Here is a 19,907-nt window from a genome sequence, read left to right on the forward strand (position 1 = left end):
CTGTTTTCTTTGTCATTTCTGCACATTTGGTTGCTAGATGGAGCCTAGTCTCCCTCATTACCTTCCTACCTGGGATCCCTACAGTCGTGAGTGTCTACAGTGGGCAAAGCATACAAGAAAAAGGGCTCCTGTATATAGCTGGTATAAGCCTCTGCAGAGTCACAGTTCAGTCTCCTGATTGTAAATAGCTGGGCATGCAAACAACATTAGCCTGTCTCATGAAGCCAGGACGTGGCCTGCCCCCACCCTCACTGTATGTTGTCACCCCCTGTCCATGCTGCCTGCACTCACACTGAGCCCCAGGAATGCTGGTGGCCCACCAGTCCCCCATCTGTATGGTGGCCTTTGGGTTTGGGCTCTGAGCTTGCACCTTCACACCTTCAGTTTCAGGGTAACCTGGACTTGCTCTGCAGCTGTCTTGGTCCTCTTAGGGATCCCTCTGGTTTCTGGCTCCTGTTTAAAAAAACAGAACAAAACAACAAAAAAAAGCCATTTCTTCAACACTTCCAGATTCACCAGGCTGTGTACAGACATATCTCAGCAACCTTGCAGGCACAATATTCCTACACCAGGATGTTCCTTCCCTCAGACCTCCAGGGAGTCTCATCCTGCCTTCTGTCTGCTCTTTTTCCCCACCCCTAGCCCTTGACATTGGGGCTACACATGGCATGTGGCATAAAAGGAACATGAGCCTGGGAGGTATTACAGATTTAGTTTCTGATTCTGAATATGCCACTCTCTATCTCGGTGACCTCAAGTATGTCATTTAGTGCATTATTTAACCTCTCTGACCCTCAGGTTTCCATTAGTCAAATGGGTTTTATAATAATATTTATATCTCAGAAGCTCTTTAAGAATTCATGTAAAGTACCTTGGATAGTGCCCGGTGCAGGGTACGTACTCACTTAACCTTAGGCTTCCTCTGACTTTGCCTTTCTGCCCTCTAACATCTATAAATGCTGTTTTTGAGGGAGGGGGTCTTGGCTTCAGTCTTAATTCATGCCATCTTCCAACTCAGGCTCACATATGTCAGCACAGCCAATGTGCTGAGTCCCCGGGTCTTCTCTCTTTCACCAGCCCTTCTTAGAGTTCTGCCTAGTTCCTTAGTGCGATAATGTGTATGAGGACACCAGGGTGGGGGTGGACCTCTGCTATACCAGGGCTCTCTGTGACCCTGTCTGTGCTTGCTTCACAATTCTTCTAAAGTGCCCCCTTTGCTCTCCCCCTACTAGACCCACATTCTATGGTCAAGAGAAAGAAAGGTGAAAGGCTGGGTCTTTTCATACAGTTTGACATTAATCCTGAGTCTTTCAGAAACGGTGAATTTAAAAAGCACTCCACCTTGATAGTAATGAACACATTACATTTTTCTATTGATGTAATAGGTCTGCATTTGTACATCACCCAGGCAGCCCCCTAGATTTCTGCAGAGCCCAGCACTTTGCTGGCTCCCCACCACCCTCACTGAGGCACAAATGCTTGCAAAGAATGTTCATCCCCAGGAGCGTCAGCAATGGCTCTGGCCTCTAAGTCGTCGGATGTCAGATTTCTTTTCGGAGATGATTATTTGCGTTGTCTTTTATCCCGTGTATGTGGCTCAAATTTTACGATATATGTTACAATATACCCCTCTGTCCTCTGTCCTGACTACCAAGGCCAACTGAAGAAGAGGGGCCCATCTCTGAAGACTGGAAGCTGCTTCTCCAGCTGGCTTGGGATGTAGGTGGCCTTGTCAGCAAAAAGAGAGAGGGATGAAATCAGTGGGTTCTCAGGCTTTTGCAGCCCTCAATCTCCTGTGACAGACAAGAGCCTCTCTGCTGCTGCTACACTTGTCACAGTGGAAACCCCTTCCCCGAAAGGCAAGTTGTCACCAGCCTAGCTGCCTGCATGGGGGCCTGGGTGACGAATGTCTTGCAATTATTCTTCAGTTGATGCCAGAAACAAAAAGTATATACCCCACACCAGTCCCCAGGACCCCTCTTAGCAGGGTGAGTCTTGGGGAATGCAGGCTCTGGGCCCATCTCTTACCACATGCCCTTCACCCACCCCACCCCTATTTCCCTGCAGATGAACCAAATTAAACTGAACAGCCTCAAAGGGAGAGGTTGCCAAAAGACAGTCTGAGGGGAAATGGGAAGAAGCAATCCCCCATTCTGCTTTAGGGCTGGGGACAAAAGGGTTCCTTCTTCCTTGAATACTGTGAATCACAGGCCTTTTGGGGGCCCTGCTGGAGGAGACATCCCATGGGCTCTCCCCTAAATCACATGAGATGACTCATCTCCACCCACATCAGCCACCCTGCTTTCCACACTGTAGAAACTTCTCTGTTCTTCCCAGACAACTGAATGCCAATATTTCTTAAGTTTCTTTCCTGCCAATAAATTCTGTTTTGTTCCAGGGGAAACAGGGTTCTACCATAAATGCTTTATTTGTATGTGGTATTTACGGTGTTCGTCCACCTGTATATGGTCAGTGCTTTCCTTTTCACATCCAGCCAGCCATCCTGGGTCTTCCTGCAGGACGGACAGTCCAGAGACACTGAAACAGGCCCGTGCAGGGGATGGAGAGGATGTCCCCTGGCACTAAGACAGACGGCATTTGACCCCACTGTTCTCTGTCAGTCAATGGGGAAGGCACGTTTTAACAAGAGCGGGGGTCCCTCTCAGGTTCTTTGAGGTGCCACCACTCCTGCTCTACCCACAAACCTAACACCTGCTCAATATCATGCCCGTAAGCTATGAACACTGGGGACTAATCGAGAAGAGAGGTGAAGGGGAAACTGAGGCAAGGGCCAAGGCCAGGCCAGTGGGTATTGCTGCCTCCAAGGCAGCTGGGGAGGAGAGATTCCATTTCCTGAGCTAAGCTTGTTCCATTTCAGTTTGAACAGATGGAAATATAGTTCAATGTTTCAACATCATTTGCCTTTCTCGTGCTAAAATATTGATAAGTGCTGCCCGGGCTGATGCCCCCGCAGTTCCGAGCAGTAACTGGAGCATGATGTGTACTGAAGTGAGACATGGCAAAGCCTTTAACGAGTGTTTAAAATTCCTGGAATAATGCTCAACACTGGCTCAGCTCATTCGGCTCCTGAAAACTGCCCCCCCCCACCGCCCCCCTGTCGCCCCCTAATCGGCAGGAGGAGTGCGAGCACAGCCCGGCCCCCCTGCTGGTGGCAATTAGTGCGGCAGCTGCTCGTCTTCAGGACAGGAAACAATGCAGGGGGTGCCTGCATCTGCCGAGGCGGCTGAGCCAGGCAGGGAAGCTGGCGCACCGGGGAGGCAAGGACACGGGGAGCTGGCTCCTCCACCTGCAGGGGGCTGTCACACGGAACACAGACCCCAGGGAGAGGGAACACTGGGCGGGGCTGTCCAGAAAGGCAGATGAGGGAAGGGCAAGAAAAGGGGGAAGAACACCAGATTTGGTGGCTCATGCCTGTAATCCCAACACTTTGGGAGGCCGACGTGGGTGGATCTCCTGAGGTCAGGAGTTTGAGACCAGCCTGGCCAACATGGTGAAATCCCATCTCTACTAAAAAAAAAAAAAAAAAAAAAAAAAAAAAAAAATTAACTGGGCATGGTGGTGTGTGCCCATAATCCCAGCTACTCAGGAGACTGAGGCAGGAAAATCATTCAAACCCAGGAGGTGGAGGTTGCAGTGAGCCGAGATCATGCCACTGCACTCCAGCCTGGGCGACAGAGCGAGACTCCATCTCAAAAAAAGAAAGAAAAGAAAAGGGAGAAGAAGGGAAAAGAGGAAGATGAAGAGGGTGGGGACTTAAGAAGGAAGGGGAGAGGAGGAAGAGAGGAAGTAGCCAGGAACAGCAAATCCCCTGGGAAGAGCTTGCCAAGCTCCGATAAGAGAATCCAATATGTGGCTGTAGAAAGGGAAGAAGGACCCTCAAGAGGGCCTCAGCCAGCGGCATCCCAGTCCTAAGACACCTCTCTGCAAGTTGCAGCCATGACAAAGGCCCCCAGACCCAGAGCTGAGAGGAAACCTACAGTGTGGACCTGGGATGTCACTTCCAAGCTTTAGAACAATCCAGACTTCCCGGGCAAGGCTCTCCCGGGATCACAGTATCCCCCGTGTGGAGATCAGGGGGTCTAATTGTGGAATGTTAAACTTCTCACATACTTTAAGGTGCTGGGTGTTTGGTTCACAATTTTTGAAAACTCTTGGCTGGGTGCGGTGGCTCATGCCTGTAATTCCAGCACTTTGGGAGGCTGAAGCGGGTGAATTACTTGAGGCCAGGAGTTCAAGACTAGTCTGGCCAACATGATGAAACCCCATCTCTACTAAAAATACAGAAATTAGCCAGGCATGGTGGTGGGCACACTAGTCCCAGCTACTTGGGAGGCTGAGGCAGGAGGATCACTTTAACCCGGGAAGTGGAGGTTGCAGTAAGCCGAGATCATGCCACTGCACTCCAGCCTGGGTGACAGAAAGATAATCCAACTCAGAAAAAAAAGAAAGAAAGAAAGAAAGAAAGAAAGAAAGAAAGAAAGAAAGAAAGAAAGAAAGAAAGAAAGAAAGAAAGAGAAAGAAGGAAAGAAAAAGAAAGAAAGAAAACTCTTTATAGATCTTTGTGAGATTGTTCAGAATAATGTTTTCCAGAAGGCCTATTTGAATCAAGAAGATAATGTCAGCTTTTTTCAACAGTGACCAGACTGTGAGAGAAAGCAAGGCTGTGCCCCAGAAAGCTGTGGGGTAGCCCCACTGGAAGGAATTCCAGGCTGGTGGGTGTATGGGACTTAAGTCAGTAGAACTCAGAGCCACTAACCGAAAGTATAAGCGTTATTATTATACATGATTGTAGACTGATTGATTAACATTTACAACAGGAAAGAAAAAAATAGGAAATCTACAATGGGTTGGAAAGCAAGACACAACAAACTCATTACTTACGCTCTCCCTCTGCCTTCCACAAAATAAAACTCAATGAAGTAATGTAAATATAACAATCTTATTTTCTGAGACCAAAAAAAGGGGGACATGTGATCTGACACACAGGATGACATTTATGGAAGCAAACAAGATGCAGTATAAAATTGAGGGTGTCAGGCCAGGAAGGTCCAGGATGTGAATACAGAGAGGCTGGGGCAGCCTGTGGCTGCTCTGATTGGACAAATCTTCATAGAGGAGGAACTGTCTGAGGCCAGGAAGTGCTGCGTGGTCTGGGGGTCTGGGGAAGCTGGCAGCAGCAGCATCTTGTCCTCCATCCATAAGTCAGGTCAGCTGGGTGGGGAATGCCTGGCCCGGTGGCACAATGATACTCCTATCTATACACATTAGCTCCAGGCACCTTTCCTCTCCACCGCGATGTTTTACCAGCTGGCCCCCGTCCAGCCACCCTTACAAGGCCAGCCAATTGTCCAAACCATTGCTATGTGGGCTGTTTCTGGGACCAGCACAGTCCCTCTGGGCTGAGGCCTTGGCAATGGGTCTGTCCCTCTGGGAAGGGGGCTCTGTCTGTGATTATTCTCCAAGTTCTTCAGCATCTGTCCATTGAGTGACTGGGGCGTCTGGTTTCCATGACCAGAGGTGGGGGTAGGAAGGAGGGGCTGTGGTTGTGGCCAAGGCGGATACCCCCCCAGAGGCTGGCCATCTTCTCAAGAGTTTATCTGCAAGAGTCGAAGAGCCCCACTGCGGCCGGGGCTGGCAGGGAGGGCAGCACCTGTGAGAAGACAGATGGGATAGGGAGTCCTGGGGTGGCCACAGTGAAATGAGCAGCTGCCAAGGACAAGGGCCAGACACCAGGGGCAGACCACATTTCTAAACTTGGTGAAATGTTTCCAGCCCCACATCCAATCTGGTCATCACAACCAATGCTCAGCTGTTATTACCACCAGTTCACAGAGGAGCAAGACCAGAGCTCCAGATTGCTGAAATGACAGGACCAAGGTTACAAGGCCTGCATTTCTCCCTGACACAAGGTGTCACCTTGAAGAATTTCCAACCCAGAGACACCCCTGTGCTACAAATCACCTGGGATCTTGTTAAAATGCATTTTTCTTTTTCTTTTTTCTTTTTCTTTTTTTTGAGATGGAGTCATCACCCAGGCTGGAGTGCAGTGGCACAATCTTGGCTCACTGCAGCCTCTGCTTCCCAGGTTCAAGCAATTCTCCTGCCTCAGTCTCCCAAGTAGCTGGGACTACAGGCCAGCACCACCATGCTGGTAATTTTTGTATTTTTAGTAGAGACAGAGTTTCACCACGTTGGCCAGGCTGGTCTCAAACTCTAAAATGCGTTTCTAACGAGTCCCCAAGAGATACTAGCGCTGCTAGGACCCCTCCCTCACCCTTGCACTGAGGAACAAGGCCATCAGGCAGTATTTTCCCATCCTGCCTATTCATAAGAATCACCTCCAGCACCTGGGGATTCCAATGCAATAAGGACTCAGAACTGTGACCATTTGACAAGAGCCTCAGGTGCCCCTCATGGTCAGGTAAGTTTGGGAAACACTGCCCTAGAAGTGTGGGAGACATGTGGCCCCCACTGGGAAGCTTTAGCAGGGCCCCAGGGATGGGAACCTTCTTCATGGGCATCCTGGGTCTCCCAGGGGCCCTTCGCTCCAGCAGGAGAATGCCTGCCTTGGCCCTGAGGGTGCTTCAGTGTTCAGCCTTGGCCGGCTTCTTCCCCTCTCTCTGCCTCCACCTTCTCATCTGCATTATGGGAACCAACATCCAAAGGCCAGGACATGACGGAAAGGGCCACCTACAGAAGGGGGGCATTTGGAGAAGGGGGCTGCTGGAGCTGCTAGGGACAAGGCAGTGTCCATCCTGTGAGCAGGAGGTAGATGGGTAAAAAGGCAAGGCAGCAGGAAGGAGGAAGGAGGGGAAGCCAGGGTCATGCTGAGATGTAAAAAAGTGAAGATATCATAAGTTGCCCCTACCCCTTGGCATTAGGAAAAATGCAACCAAACAACCAAGGAGGAGACTAATGAGCAGGGATGAAAGGGGGACTCCAAGGTGAAGTCTGCAGAGCCCATCACTGTAGTCTTCTATGCCACAGAGCAGCAGAGAATCAATGTCTGGGAGGCTTGGTGCTGGGCTGGCAACCAGAGAGAGTGGCCAGGAATCCTGAAATGAAATGGAGGCAAGGAGGGCAGAACTGGCCAGGAGCAAGGGCTCATCTACCATGTGGCCAGATAGGAAAAGCCCATGGGCAGGAGATAGACCCCCGGCTTCCCACTCCCTAGCTCCACCCCCATCCCAGCCACCGTGTCCCCACTCCACAGCTGCCACCACCAGGCCTGCTTCCTCTCTAGAGGCAGTTGTTGAGCACATGTCTATGTGGAGAGAATGGGAAAGTCAACGTGATCCCATCAGTTATTCCTATTTTTTTTTTTTTTGAGATGGAGTCTCACTCTGTTGCCCAGGCTATAGTGCAGTGGCCCGATCTTGGCTCACTGCAACCTCCGCCTCCCAGGTTCAAGCAATTCTCCTGCCTCAGCCTCCTAAGTAGCTGGGATTACAGGTGCCGGCCACTAAACCTGGCTAATTTTTTGTATTTTTATTGGAGATGGGGTTTCGCCATATTGGCCAGGCTGGTCTCGAATTCCTGACCTCATGTGATCCACCCGCCTCGGCCTCCCAAAGTGCTGGGATTACAGGTGTAAGGCACTGCGCCCAGCCTGTTTTTTAATTAAATGCTAGTTCCCTCCACAAAGTTTCCACTCAGAAAAACACCAGCTGCTTCCACAGAGAAATCTTCCTGGCAACTGTCACAACTCCCTTTTCTTTCTACCCAGGGTAGGCCTGGGTTTGCAGTCAGGCAACTGACTATATCAAGTACCAAGAGAGGGCATGAGCCACCACGCCCAGCCCAGTTGTTCCTCTTTACACTGAGATAAATGGACATGAAGACTTGTGTTCAAATGCTTGATGTTTAAATTCAAAAAGAAGCAGGGAGAGATGGAAGGGTTACTCTAAAGTTTGTCAAAATATGATGAGTACAGATAGCACCAGGGAATAACTTTCAGTATGAGGGTACAAACTGACCCCAAGTGAGAATGTTCTGTCTCAATTCCAAGTGCTTCATGGTGACATCATCGCCAAGGCCACCCTCCTTCCTCAGCAGCATGCAGTGTTCCTCCAGGGCACCGCCTGTTATTCTCCTGCCCTTGCCCGAGTGGTACTCCCCCCTTGCAAGTTCCCTGACTGCTTCCCTTTCAGCTGACCCCAGAGAGTCCTCCTGTTGCTCCAGGCAACAGACAGTCTGCTCAGATGCTCTCCTGTCCCCTCCTTTTAGGTGGTCCCCTCCTTTTAGGTGATTTCCACGGCTCTGGGTTCTGCATGCCCCATCAGGGTCACCTGTAGATTTCTCTAGGCATATTCTGTGGCAGGCTGGTAATGCCTGTTTTTTTGTTTTGTTTTGTTTTGTTTTGTTTTTGAGATGGAGTCTCACTCTGTCGCCCAGGCTGGAGTGCAGTGGCACGATCTTGGCTCACTGCAACCTCCAACTCCTGAGTTCAAGCGACTCTCCTGCCTCAACTTCCCAAGTAGCTGGGACTATAGGCACATGCCACCACGCCCGGCTAATTTTTTTGTATTTTTAGGAGAGACAGGGTTTCACCATTTTAGCCAGGATGGTCTCCATCTCCTGACCTCGTGATCCGCCCACCTCGGCCTCCCGAAGTGCTGGGATTACAGGCGTGAGCCACCGCACCCGGCACTGCCTGGTTTTTAAGCCTATGGTACTTATTCATTCACTCACCCATCCAATCAACAGAGTCTGGCTTTGTGTTAGGTGCTGTGGGCAATACAAAAGGTGCATTTAACACAGCCCCATCCCCAGTCTAGCAGGAGAAATAAGCCATGCACTGCAATCACAGTAAAGCCAGGCAGAATGTGGTCTGGGGCTCTCTGCTGGCCAGGATAGCTCCATGAGGGCACCATTTTCTGCACTGTCACTTCCCCCACCACCTGAGGTGCATCCTTTCTCCTGCTACTTGAAAAATCCCAGCTCCTTCTGGCCCATCTGCAGGGTCGCTGTTTCCTCTGCTTCTGGACAGGTCATGATGACTCTGGTATCTCTGAGTCACTCTTCCCAGCTTAGCTTACTGTCCCCACCCTGTCTCTAAGCTGTTCTCCAGTGACTCAGGAGCCCAGATGTTCCTGGGGCATGCAGTTCCAAACTCGCATCATTGCAAGTTTTTAGTTTTAAATAAACATAGAAAACAATACAGCCGGCCGGGCACGGTGGCTCATGCCTGTAATCCCAGCACTTTGGGAGGCCAAGGCAGGCAGATCACTTGAGGTCAGGAGTTCAAGACCAGCCTGGCCAATATGCTGAAACCCTGTTTCTACTAAAAATAAAAAAAAGAAAAATAAGCTGGGCGTGGTGGTGTGCACCTGTAGTCCCAGCTATTGAAGAGGCTGAGGAAGGAGAATCACTTGAACCCAGGAGGCAGAGGTTGCAGTGAGCTGAGATGGAGCCACTGCACTCCAGCCTGGGTGACGGAAGGAGACTCCATTGGAGGGAGACTCCATCTCAACAACAACAAGAAGAACAACAACAATACAACCGAAGTTCTCACAAAGAGACAAGGGGGGAGTGTTGACACAGAAGGAAGAGCTAAACAGCTGCAGACGGAGGTGACACCCACTGAGGAGGGAGCAGCCTTCCCTGGAGGGACAAGGGGATATGTCACAATTCTATTTGTCTCTGATGGAGCTTTGGGAAAGGAGCACCACAGGGTTGGCCTGGATTATCCCCCAGAGCTCAGGGCCCCCAGCCACTCCCTTCCAAGGGACCCACATTCTCCCCTCCAACACACACTACCAGGGCTCCAGTCTCTCCGCTTTCCTGGAAGATGGAAGAGAGGAAAGCTTGGACTAGAACTTCTTACCCTATGCAGGGGGACTTCAGGGGGAGAAGGAGGACTAGCAAGAATCCTATAACCTCAGGCCCTCAATTCCCTCAACTATAAAAATGAGGATGAAAATACTGATCTCCCAGGATGCTGCAAGGATGAAAAAAAAAATTAAGCTGGTGTAAGAACCTAGGACATGGCTGGATGCCTAGAAAGCATTCAGTCATAAATTTTCACTTTCTTCCTCCTTCGCAGCTGTCTCTCTCATGTAAAGTTTTCACATTTTAGGCACTTACTATGGCTTTATGATAGAGATGGATTTTCCCCCAGGACATCCAGGGGATAGGGTGAGCATCTGGCTGCCCCTACCTGACTGACCCAGAGAGGTGGAGTTAGGTGTTCCCTGGGTCTGGAGAAAGGGAGAATTCTGGCATCAAGGGGAGAGTCTGACTCTGGGAGAGAACGGCCATGAAAAAAATGCCTGGAGCCAGGATCTTATCTACCTTCTCCAGCTTGTGTAGAAATCTAAGGGCTGGGTGTGGTGGCTTACGTCTGTAATCCCAGCACTTTGGAAGGCCAAGGTGGGAGGACTACTTGAGCCCAGGAGTTTGAGACCAGCTTGGGCAACATAGTGAAACCCTGTCTCTTAAAAAAATACAAAAATTAGCTGGGCATGGTGGTGTGCACCTTTTGTCCCAGCTACTCAGGAGGCTGAGGTGGGAGGACTGCTTGAGCCCTGAAGGGTGAGGCTGCAGTGAGCCATGATAATGCAACTGCACTGCAGCCTGGGTGACAGAGCGAGGCCCTGTCTCAAAGGCAAAAAAGAAATTTAAGACCCTAGCCCCTGAGGCCCTCCAGGATGCCAGCAGCTTTGCTGGGCTGGCCCTGTGACCCTGTCCCACAGCCAACTTGACCTACTCTTCCTGCAAACTACCAATCATGGTTTATCTCATTACGTTGTTTAAATTCCCAGTCTCTCCTGACTTCCTCTCCCACCATGAACCTCTTTATCATAAGACAATCCAGGCTCAATCCCAAAGGACCACAAAACCTTTCCAAAAACCTTGGGAAATTCATAGTTTTGGAGATTTCAGAAAGGTACATATAATGGTCCGTATATTCTGTATTACATAACACCACCCAAGGGGGTCCAGAGCAGTACCTGTAATCCAACACATCAGCATTTCTGCAGTGAAACATCTGATATCTATGCCAAGCAGGATAAATAAAGACTATAAATAGCTTCATACTGTTTAGGTCAGGTTTGGCTGCCAAATAGTTTTGGCAGCAAACATACCAAACAAACAAAAAACCCCAAAGCTTTTAGAATGATTGCATCTGTAGAGAAGAGAGTAAGGGTTAGTATTTATGCTGCCTGAGAGAGAAGCAGGCAAGCAAAACTGTAGCTGAGAAAAGGAAAAGAGCCTGTGATGGCTCCTCTTAACCACTCCCCACCACCACCACCACCCTCCTCTTTCCAGACCGCCTGGCACTGGAATGCAGCCTCCCTTAGGCACCATGGTGGACTCTATAGAGCAATCGGCCACCTAACTAGCTTTGTACTTAAGGACAGAGACTTAGCTAGAATCTCGGTTTCCTTGTCTATTTAAATGGAAAAAGAAGCAATTCCAAATATTCCTTTCACTGCTGACACTTGATACTCTTATCAATACATTTGCCCAAGCTGGCTGGCTATGCTGTCCAGAGCAAAGCAATGTCTTCACCATCAGACTGTGGCGCACCCCAGGAAACAGCTGTCCCTCTCAGCACCCAATGCTCTTTTGTACTCAGGTGTCTTTAGACACACACTTCCCAGTCCCTTGACTGTCCTTCCCTCCTCACTGGCCTGGAAAACTCATGCTCATCCATCAAGATCTGTTTCAAAGGCCCTCCTCGGGCTCCCACTTTGTCCATACCTCCATATGGCAGCTTCAATGGTAATTTGTGTATTGTGTTTCTCTGCTTGCACTAAACTATAATCGCAGGGCCAGGGTCTAGGCTGTCATTGGCTGTCTCCAAGGTGTGGCAGCGTCAGGCATATGGAAGGCCTTCAGCAAGCCCTTGTGGAGAGGAGGAGAGGGTACTAGCTCGGCATGGCTTCCCACCAGACAGCCTATCACCGTGGAAGACAGCCCCACACTCCCGCTGTAGGAGACCTAGAGGCATCTATCTGCAAGACAAGAAGTTAATAGTGCCGAAGAAGGGAAATATTAGCATGAGACCTATTGCAAGTCCAGGTGGGCAGCCACGGGATCAAGCAGTAAAGCAACAGAAAGGAGCTAGAAAGGTGACTCCAAATCCCACAGGCCAGGTTGGAGGGTCCTACCCACGCAAAATGGTGGACTTTGGTATAAGACAGCGCGCAGTCCCTCAAGAGGAGAAGCAGGCTATCCCGGTGGAAGAGGTGTTGCGAAAACTCGAGCAGAAAAGGACAGCGCGGCAGGGCAAGGCCCCCCACACCACCCACATGCACTACCAAGGCCCGCGGTGCGGAGGGTTCGCATGCTACGCACCATCGCCGCGAGGTGGCAGCAAAAACCCGCCAGTGGCCCCAGAGCGCGCTGCTTTCCGCCTCCAACCTGTAGTGCTTTGCGCCAGGGCGCGCACAGCCAGCGCCGAGGGGCGTCCGGCCGCGGAACCGCGGGGTCCGAGGCTGAGCACTGCTGCCAGGCTTCGGGGTCCTCGGAGGCCAAAGAGGGGACTTCCCTGGGTCTCTGGCTCTTGAGAGCTCCCAGACTGGAGTCTGGCAACTTCTTGAGGGCATCATGGAATCTAGCTGTCCGACCTGCAGCCTTCCTCAGCTCTCCCATCCCCGGGGGAACGGGTCCATACTCCTGCCTCCCCGCTGGCCCGGCGTGAGGGGTTGCGTCCTGGACTCTTTTGCGGGCACAGAGCCCTAGTCCGCCTGCATCCTTCACCACATACCTCCTGCTCCTACCCACCGCTTCCGCCAGCACGCGAGAGCGGGTCTGGAAGCTGAGGCTTCCCTCCCTGTCCTGCTCCTGGGTACCTGCCACACACGCGCCCACACACTCGGAGACAGTTGCGGGCGTGGAGTCACCCAAAGGCCACGCACGCAGACACGCACTGGCACAGATGCGCCCTGGTCGCACCTACACTCCAAGCTCGCTAGGAGCAGATGTGAAAGGCCCAGGGGTGCAATGTGCAATGGAAGAATCGCAGGACTAGGGGCCGAGAAACTTGAGTTTGACTTTGACTCACTCCATTTCTCTGGGTCTCTAAACTCTCGCGTGTCCAATAACAAGATCGCCAAGCTGCCTGGAAGCCGACGCCTCCTCTGCGTGGAAGCGCCGCGGCAGCCCGGAAAAGCCTCCCTGAATGTCCCAAAAGGGCAAATGGAACATTCCCCTGCTGGGTTGGCTTGACCCCTGGAGACCGAGGCAAGGAGGTCGCGCGAAAACGGTGTGCAGGAGGCTGCGCGCACTGAAGTTTCGCAGAGCCTGCGAAGACTCAGGGGTTCGGAGGCGCGCGAGTCCTGGGTCCCTTGCGACACTTCTGACCCTCGGTACCCTTCTCACGGGCCACGCTTCCACTCACCCAGTGCGCTGCTCTCCTCGGGTCACCCCAGTTACTCCTGGAGGATTTGGAGCCTGGGACTCGAGCTTTCACCGTCCTCCCGCACCCCAGTGCCAGCTGTTATTGTGCAGTAGAACAAAGGCCGAAATGGGTGGGTATGGGAGGAGACCTGGCCCTACAGGACTCCCATTCTGGTAGGGAATGGGTTTTGGGACAAAGTGCAAGGGTTTGATTGGTTCGCGGCGTCCACCGACAGACCCCTCTAAGGAGCACGTGTGAGCACGTGAATTGTGAGCGCACATGAAGCTGAAGGTCGGAGGGCAGCCTATAAGGTCTGCAGCTGGTCATCAAGTCCTCACCATTCCTCCTTGGAAATGCCTTTAACCCATTCTGGCGTCTTAGCTCAGTCCTGCCTATTGGAATAGTTTCCTAGGGGCCTTCCTGTCTACAGCCTCACTGCCCCCGACTACAGTCCTTAAGCAGGACACTGGATATTACCACTTAAGCTTTCATACAGTTTTTTTGTTTGTCTGTTTGTTTGTTTGACTGTTTTGAGACGGAGTCGCCCTCTGTCTCCAGGCTGGAGTGCAGTGCGGCAATCTCAGCTCACTGCAACCTCCGCCTCCTGGGTGCAAGTGCTTCTTGTGCCTCGGCCTCCCGAGTGGCTGGGATTACAGGCATGTGCCACCACACCCAGCTAATTTTTGTATTTTTATTAGAGACGGGGTTTCACCATGTTGGCCAGGATGGGCTCGATCTCCTGACCACGTAATCCGCCCGCCTCGGCCTCCCAAAGTCCTGGGATTACAGGCGTGAGCCACCGCGCCCAGCCACTTTCATACAGTTTTATTTGGCTCCCCAGTACCCATGGGATCAAGGCCACACAACTTGCCTGATCTTGTAATTAATCCCTACTCCCTCTTCCCTCAGAATCAATTACCAACCTCTCAAAAACTCATGGGCCCCACACTACAGTACTCCCGGCGGGCCAGCCACACTGCACTGCTCCCCACTGGACCTGACACCTCCTCCATGCCTTCCCGCCTGCCATTCCTGCCTAGAATCTCCTCCACCCAATCCGATTCATCCTTCTGGGTCAGTGCCATCTGCTCAGAGAACTCAGAGAAGCCCTCTCTATCCCCACCGCCAACGTTGTAGTAATTAATTGCGAAGTTGACACTCCGGGAAACACTGTGTGCAACTCCACGGGGTTGGTTTGTTTTTAAGTGGTGACCTCAACTGTCCCTCCGACTGGATCGTGAGAAACTTGAGGACGGGGCTCAGTTGTGCTTGTCCCTCTCCCCTCCATTCTTCGAGAACTTAGTTGATATTTCTGCATCATGCTCACAAGCACTGGACAAGCCCCCGGGCTCATCTGCAGGTAGACTTGTCACCCGCACAAGGTAAATATTTCTCTTGCAATTCATGAGAATCTGCACAACAGTCTCACTGCACACTCAACAACGTTCACATGTATCCACACACTTCACATCCTCGATTCCCAGCCCACTGGGAAGTGCTGGTGGTTTAAGCGGAGGCCGGTCCGCTGTGGGAGCGGAGGCCCCTGAAATCCCCGCTCTTTCTCCGGGCTTGGTAGGGCTGCCTGCACGTAGCTGCTTGCTGAGCGCTTGTCTCGGGTCTGGTCCTCCTAGGCAGCGCGTAGGAGGCGCGTTCCTGCAAAGTCCTAGCGCAGGTGGCGGGAGCGATGGCGCGCCCAGAAGGGCAGAGCCTAGGGCCGCCCGCTCCCGGTCCTATCCCACTCCCTTCTCCCGCTTTTGCCTCATCTTGCGTGCCCAGAGAGGCGTCTCAGAAAAGTATTTCCCCCGCTATCGGGAGCGCACGGCGAGGAAGACAGAGAGGGTCATCGAGTGTGTTGGTGTAGCCCGGTGAAGGTGGAGGTTGGCTGTGTGACAGTGGCCAAATTATGGCCCTCTCTGAGCTTCCGTTTCACCTCCCGGTATAAGCGTAGCCGCTTCAGCTCAGACACACAGGGGAAAGGCAGCGGTGGCCGGGGCCTGGGTTCCGTGCGCCCGCACATGTACACGTGTCCGTCGGTCCTCTGTCCTTCCTCCCAGTCGGGCCTGGCCAGGCGGCGCCAGTGTGTCCCGGGCGAGGTAGGGGCAGGCATAAGGCGGCTGCGCCTGTCCCGGGCTGCAGAGGGAGAGGCGCATACGCAGGGAATTAGCAGCGCTTCCAGTCGTTAAGGGGCCTTGCTAAGATATTCTGTTGAATGGCGGCAAATTAATTATTATGGTAAATATCGCAAAATCCAACAAACCAAAGCCAGTGCGGGCCTGGAAGGGCTCCAGGCCGCCCCCAGCCACAGGCCGGGCCATCGCCTGAGGCAGCCCAGCCCCGCGGGAACCGGGTTCGGAGAAATACGGCGCGGCTGGAGGACCAGGGCATCAGGCTGGGAGAGGCCGGGGCTTCGGCCACAGCGCCTCCCAGCGGCCTGAAAGAAGAAAGACGGAGTCCGAGCCTGAGAGGTGGGGACAAAGGCCCAGCGAGAGAGCGCCGCGAAGGCCGGAGGGCGGAGCGGGGACCAAGGGGCGCGCTCCCCACCGGGCCACGTCCGCAGATCCCGGACCCCTGCCCCGGGGGCCGCGTCCCCCACGCCCCGCCGCGCTCCCCCTCACGTCTGGACCCTGCCTCGGTCCCTCGGACCTCCTGTTTCGGTTCCTGGGCCCCGCACACTCTTCCTGCCTTCAGGGATCCGAGAAGTCCCCAGGGAACTCGCCCCTCCTGCCAAGCCTCATCTTTTCAGAAAAAAATAAAAATAAAAAATAAAAGAGAACAGCCAGTGCCTGGCTGGTCTGTAGCTCCTCCAGCCACACAGCCATTTCCATCCTCAGGCAGAGAGGGGCTCCACCCTGACTGAGCCTGCCGTGAGCAGCCTGGCGGGGCTGGAGTGTAGGCAGAGCCTGGCACATGCATTTGTGTGTGACTTGCCTGTGCTCTCCTTTCTTGCCAGCACATTCTGTAAGGTCCTCGACGTCTTGACGGGTTAGACTCCTGCAGGTTAAAGCCCTTTTCTTTTCCAAAAAGAGTGTGTGTAGAAACCAGTTAGAGTCGTGGTTTTATTTGTAAAAAGTGGGGAGTCGTTACTAGGAGTGGAGATATGCTTCTGTCCCTTGCCGCATCCCTGAGCAGAAGTGGGTGGTTGCCTATGCCCACTGTAGAAGGCAGAGGGGTGTGTGTGTGTGTGTGTGTGTGTGTGTGCAGAGCAGTGACTATGTGTGTCTTACGAATGGAATCATATTGGGGGCATCTCTAAGAGTGTGTAGTGTGAGGGGAGAAGCTGCCCCTGAGTCCAGGGAAGGGAGGCATGGGAAGGTGGGTGCTTCCCTGGGTGGGCCTCTTCTGGGCAGAGGAAGCTGCATGACCTCCCCAGCCCACAAGGGGAATGGATGCTGTTGGGCCCCAAGCTGCTGTGCACCCCCAGTATTCGTCTCACTTCCCAAGTCCAGCCGGCCACAAGTCAACGTGCTCCCCTAGGCGCTTTCTTGGAGAAGGAATTGCTCTCCTGCTGCAATGACACCCTCTCCCCAACCAGCCTTGGCCCTCCCCCAGCTTAAGCCTGGGAAGCTGCTCCCCATCTTCCCTCAGACCCTTCCAGCTCCCGCCCCTTCCCTGTTCTCTCCTCTCCTCACTTTTTGTTTCAACTCCCTCTCCTTTCTCTCCCTTTTCCTTTTGCCTTTATCCTCACTCTATAATTTATCTCCCTCTTCTTCACTCTCCCTTCTTGCTCTGCAGAACAGCATACCATGGGCGTTTAGGGGTGGACTGTAACACAGAGGCCTCTGTTTACCTGCTCACTCCCAACAGCAGGCATGCTTCTCTCAAGGTGCTTATCTAGTTCCCTACCTATCTTCTTTGGGCCCTAGCCTAGTGTGTGTGTGTGTGTGTGTGTGTGTGTGTGTGTGTGTGTGTGTGTGCAATGAATGGGTGGTCTGTGAGTCCCTAGAGTCAAGCTCTGTGGTTTGGAGGTTGGCATGCCTCTGGGTGGCATGTCTTATGTCTTTGGGTTGGCTCACAGGTATGTGTGTGCGCCCGAAGGTTTCCTCTGTGTGTTTGTCATGGTGACTGTGTAGTGGCTGTGTTCTCTGACTGGATTTATTGTTCATTTTCTCCCTTTCTTGTGTTTAAACTTTTGGTTAGCCCCAGCACACTGTGTACTTACAACAGGCTGTGCACTAAATGTCTATTGGTGCTAATGCCATTTTATGCAGATGTGTATTTCTATTGTGTGAATCTGGGTAGCTCTGTAGGACGGTGCGATTGTGAGCCTGGGCATTTTGTGCGTGCGTCTGTACAGATTTGGAGTGCATGCATCCTGGAGAGTGTGCCTGCAGGAAAGGCAGATGGAGGATTCTTGTGTTTGTATCTGAGGACCGGTGTAGAATCCATAAGGGGAAAATCAGAAAGGCAGGCCTTATATTGTGTAGAGAAGCAGGTCTATGGGTGCTGGGAAACTGCTCTGAGGGCAGGTAGGTGCCTGAGGGAAGGGGCTCGGCAGTGTTTATGATGGCACGGCTGGAGGTGAGGTGTGATATAACATAGAGGGCATGTTTATGTAGATGAGATGAATTGCACATACGTGTGTGTGTGTGTGTGTGTGTGTGTGTGTGTGTGTGTGTGTGTGTGTGTGTAGCCTCTGTCAGCCTGGCTGTTCCTGCCCGCTCCCGCCGAGCCCCGCCCGGCACAGTGGAGCTCAATCAGCCGCTGCATGAATACACTCGAATGGAAAGTTGTGCTCAGCTGACCGGAGAAATTGGAGCCGGGCTAGTACTGCTCCCCTCCTCCATGGCTCCCTCTCGCCTGCCCCCGCCCTCCCTCGGGCCAGACGGCCACCGGGGCCCGCACACTGGGGCCAGGGAGCTTCAGCTCAGCTGGGGCCGGAAAGGGCCTGAGCGGTGGGAAGCCGTGGGGGCCTCAGCGCGCGTACCAGGGGGTCGAGCGTCCCGCGAGCCGGGCATCTCAGCTCCAGCGCTGGGGGACAGAGAGGACAAGGGGAAGGCCCGGGAAAGTCCCTGAGGCACAGCCGGTGCTCCAGGTGACGGCCACACAAAGGCTTAGGCGGGACTGACAGGGCCACAGAGGCAGAGGAAGAAGAGAGGGAGAAGAGACTGCTCAAGACGCCGAGTGCATCCAGTGCGCCACAGGCCTGGGAATGGACTTCGAGCTCCGGGGTCCCGGGTGATGCGCTGGGTCGAGAATGTACCAGGCTGTCCTATTCTCCTTGCAGAAGAACCTGGGGGCCACTCCACCATCACAGCCCCCTCGGCAAGCCCAGGCACGGGCCTTCCCGCTGCCTCACTGAACCGTCTCCCCGCCCAAAGTCTCAGGCACCCCCAGGCTGGGACCTTCGTCTTCAACCCCATTCCCAGCCGGCACTGGCCAGACTCATGTGCCTCCAGCCCCACTATTGATCGGCATCTCCGCCCCGCGCCGTGGCAGCTTCCGGGTCATTTCATTTTAATCAGTTGTGTGTCTCGCCGGGGATAATCAACTGCACTGGCACTGGGCAGTCGATTCCGCAGGATTCATGGAGGGCAAGAAGAGAGGCCAGGTGGGGGGCTCAGAGCCAGGGCTAGGGGCAGGGACGGAAGAGGGCTGGGTGCGGAGAGAGTGAGCAGGCCAGAAGGGGTAGACGGGCCTCTTCCCTCAGGCAGGCACATCTAGGGGTCAAAGACTTTGATACAGATTTGCCCAGTTTCACACCCCATTCTGCCTGTTCAGGTTTCCAATGCAAATCTTGGATTGTCATTATTTTTCTTTGAGAAAATAGCCAAGTTGGCTATTATTCCTCAAGCCTCTGGAAACTTACGGTAAGTGACTGAGGTACACAGGAGGTCTAAGCACACAGGGAAGGCTCCGAGCCAGAACACTCCGCTGGGATGCCAGGCGGAAGTGTGCTGCGTGCAGGGTAGTGGGTGCCGACTCACTGGAACGCCAGAAGCAGAGGAGCCAGCCTACTGGCTGCTGCATGGCCCAGACATAGGGGACAGATGGTTAGCACTTAGGCCTGCATATTGGGCCTGACCCAGGCTCACAAGACCCACGAGAGAGCACACACCAATGCACACATTCTCCTGGCCGAGGCACAACCTGCAGCATTCCCAGGAGGTGGGGGCTGTGCAGTGACTGAGATGGCTTTCTGCAGGTGGAACTTCAGCCTGGCCTTGCCCTCAAGCTCTGTCTGAGTGGCCCGTAGGGTGTGGACTGCTTTGGCCAGGGCTTTGAGGGGCCCAGAAAGAGACTAGGCCAGCAGCTGGTAAAAGGCAAGATCTGGCCAGAAAGGGGCCTCTATTCTCTCACTCTGATGTTTAAAGGGGCAAAGGCCAAATCAACCATAATATCCCCAGTAAATCAAACAGAATAAAGGATGGACTGGGATAGCCAAAGAGCCCAATCCCCCTCTGCCCTCCAGCCAATGAATACCCATTGAGATCCCTTAAGTCTTAAAGGGACAGGAAGACCTGTTAGAGGTGGGCAGCCTGGCAGTCATATCTAGGGAGTGCCTAGAACAAGGGAACCCACACATGTCTACACTAGACCC

At 53.0% G+C, this 19,907-nt stretch overlaps 1 protein-coding gene across 2 annotated transcripts in view; it reads right to left on the reverse strand.

The window, feature by feature from the left end:
• Positions 1 to 217: 217 nt before the first annotated feature.
• The window catches only part of SIX3 (SIX homeobox 3), a 33,631-nt gene continuing 13,941 nt past the window's right edge, over positions 218 to 19,907 (reverse strand). For both annotated transcript variants that reach the window (XM_063594612.1, XM_034953050.3), the window contains exon 4: positions 218 to 453. In XM_063594612.1, coding sequence (XP_063450682.1) covers positions 373 to 453 — 81 coding nt within the window. In that variant the 3' untranslated portion in view covers positions 218 to 372. The remainder of the gene's footprint in view (positions 454 to 19,907) is intronic.

This window comes from Pan paniscus, chromosome 12, assembly GCF_029289425.2.
Source record: "Pan paniscus chromosome 12, NHGRI_mPanPan1-v2.0_pri, whole genome shotgun sequence".
In the NCBI taxonomy this organism is placed as follows: Eukaryota; Metazoa; Chordata; class Mammalia; order Primates; family Hominidae; genus Pan; species Pan paniscus.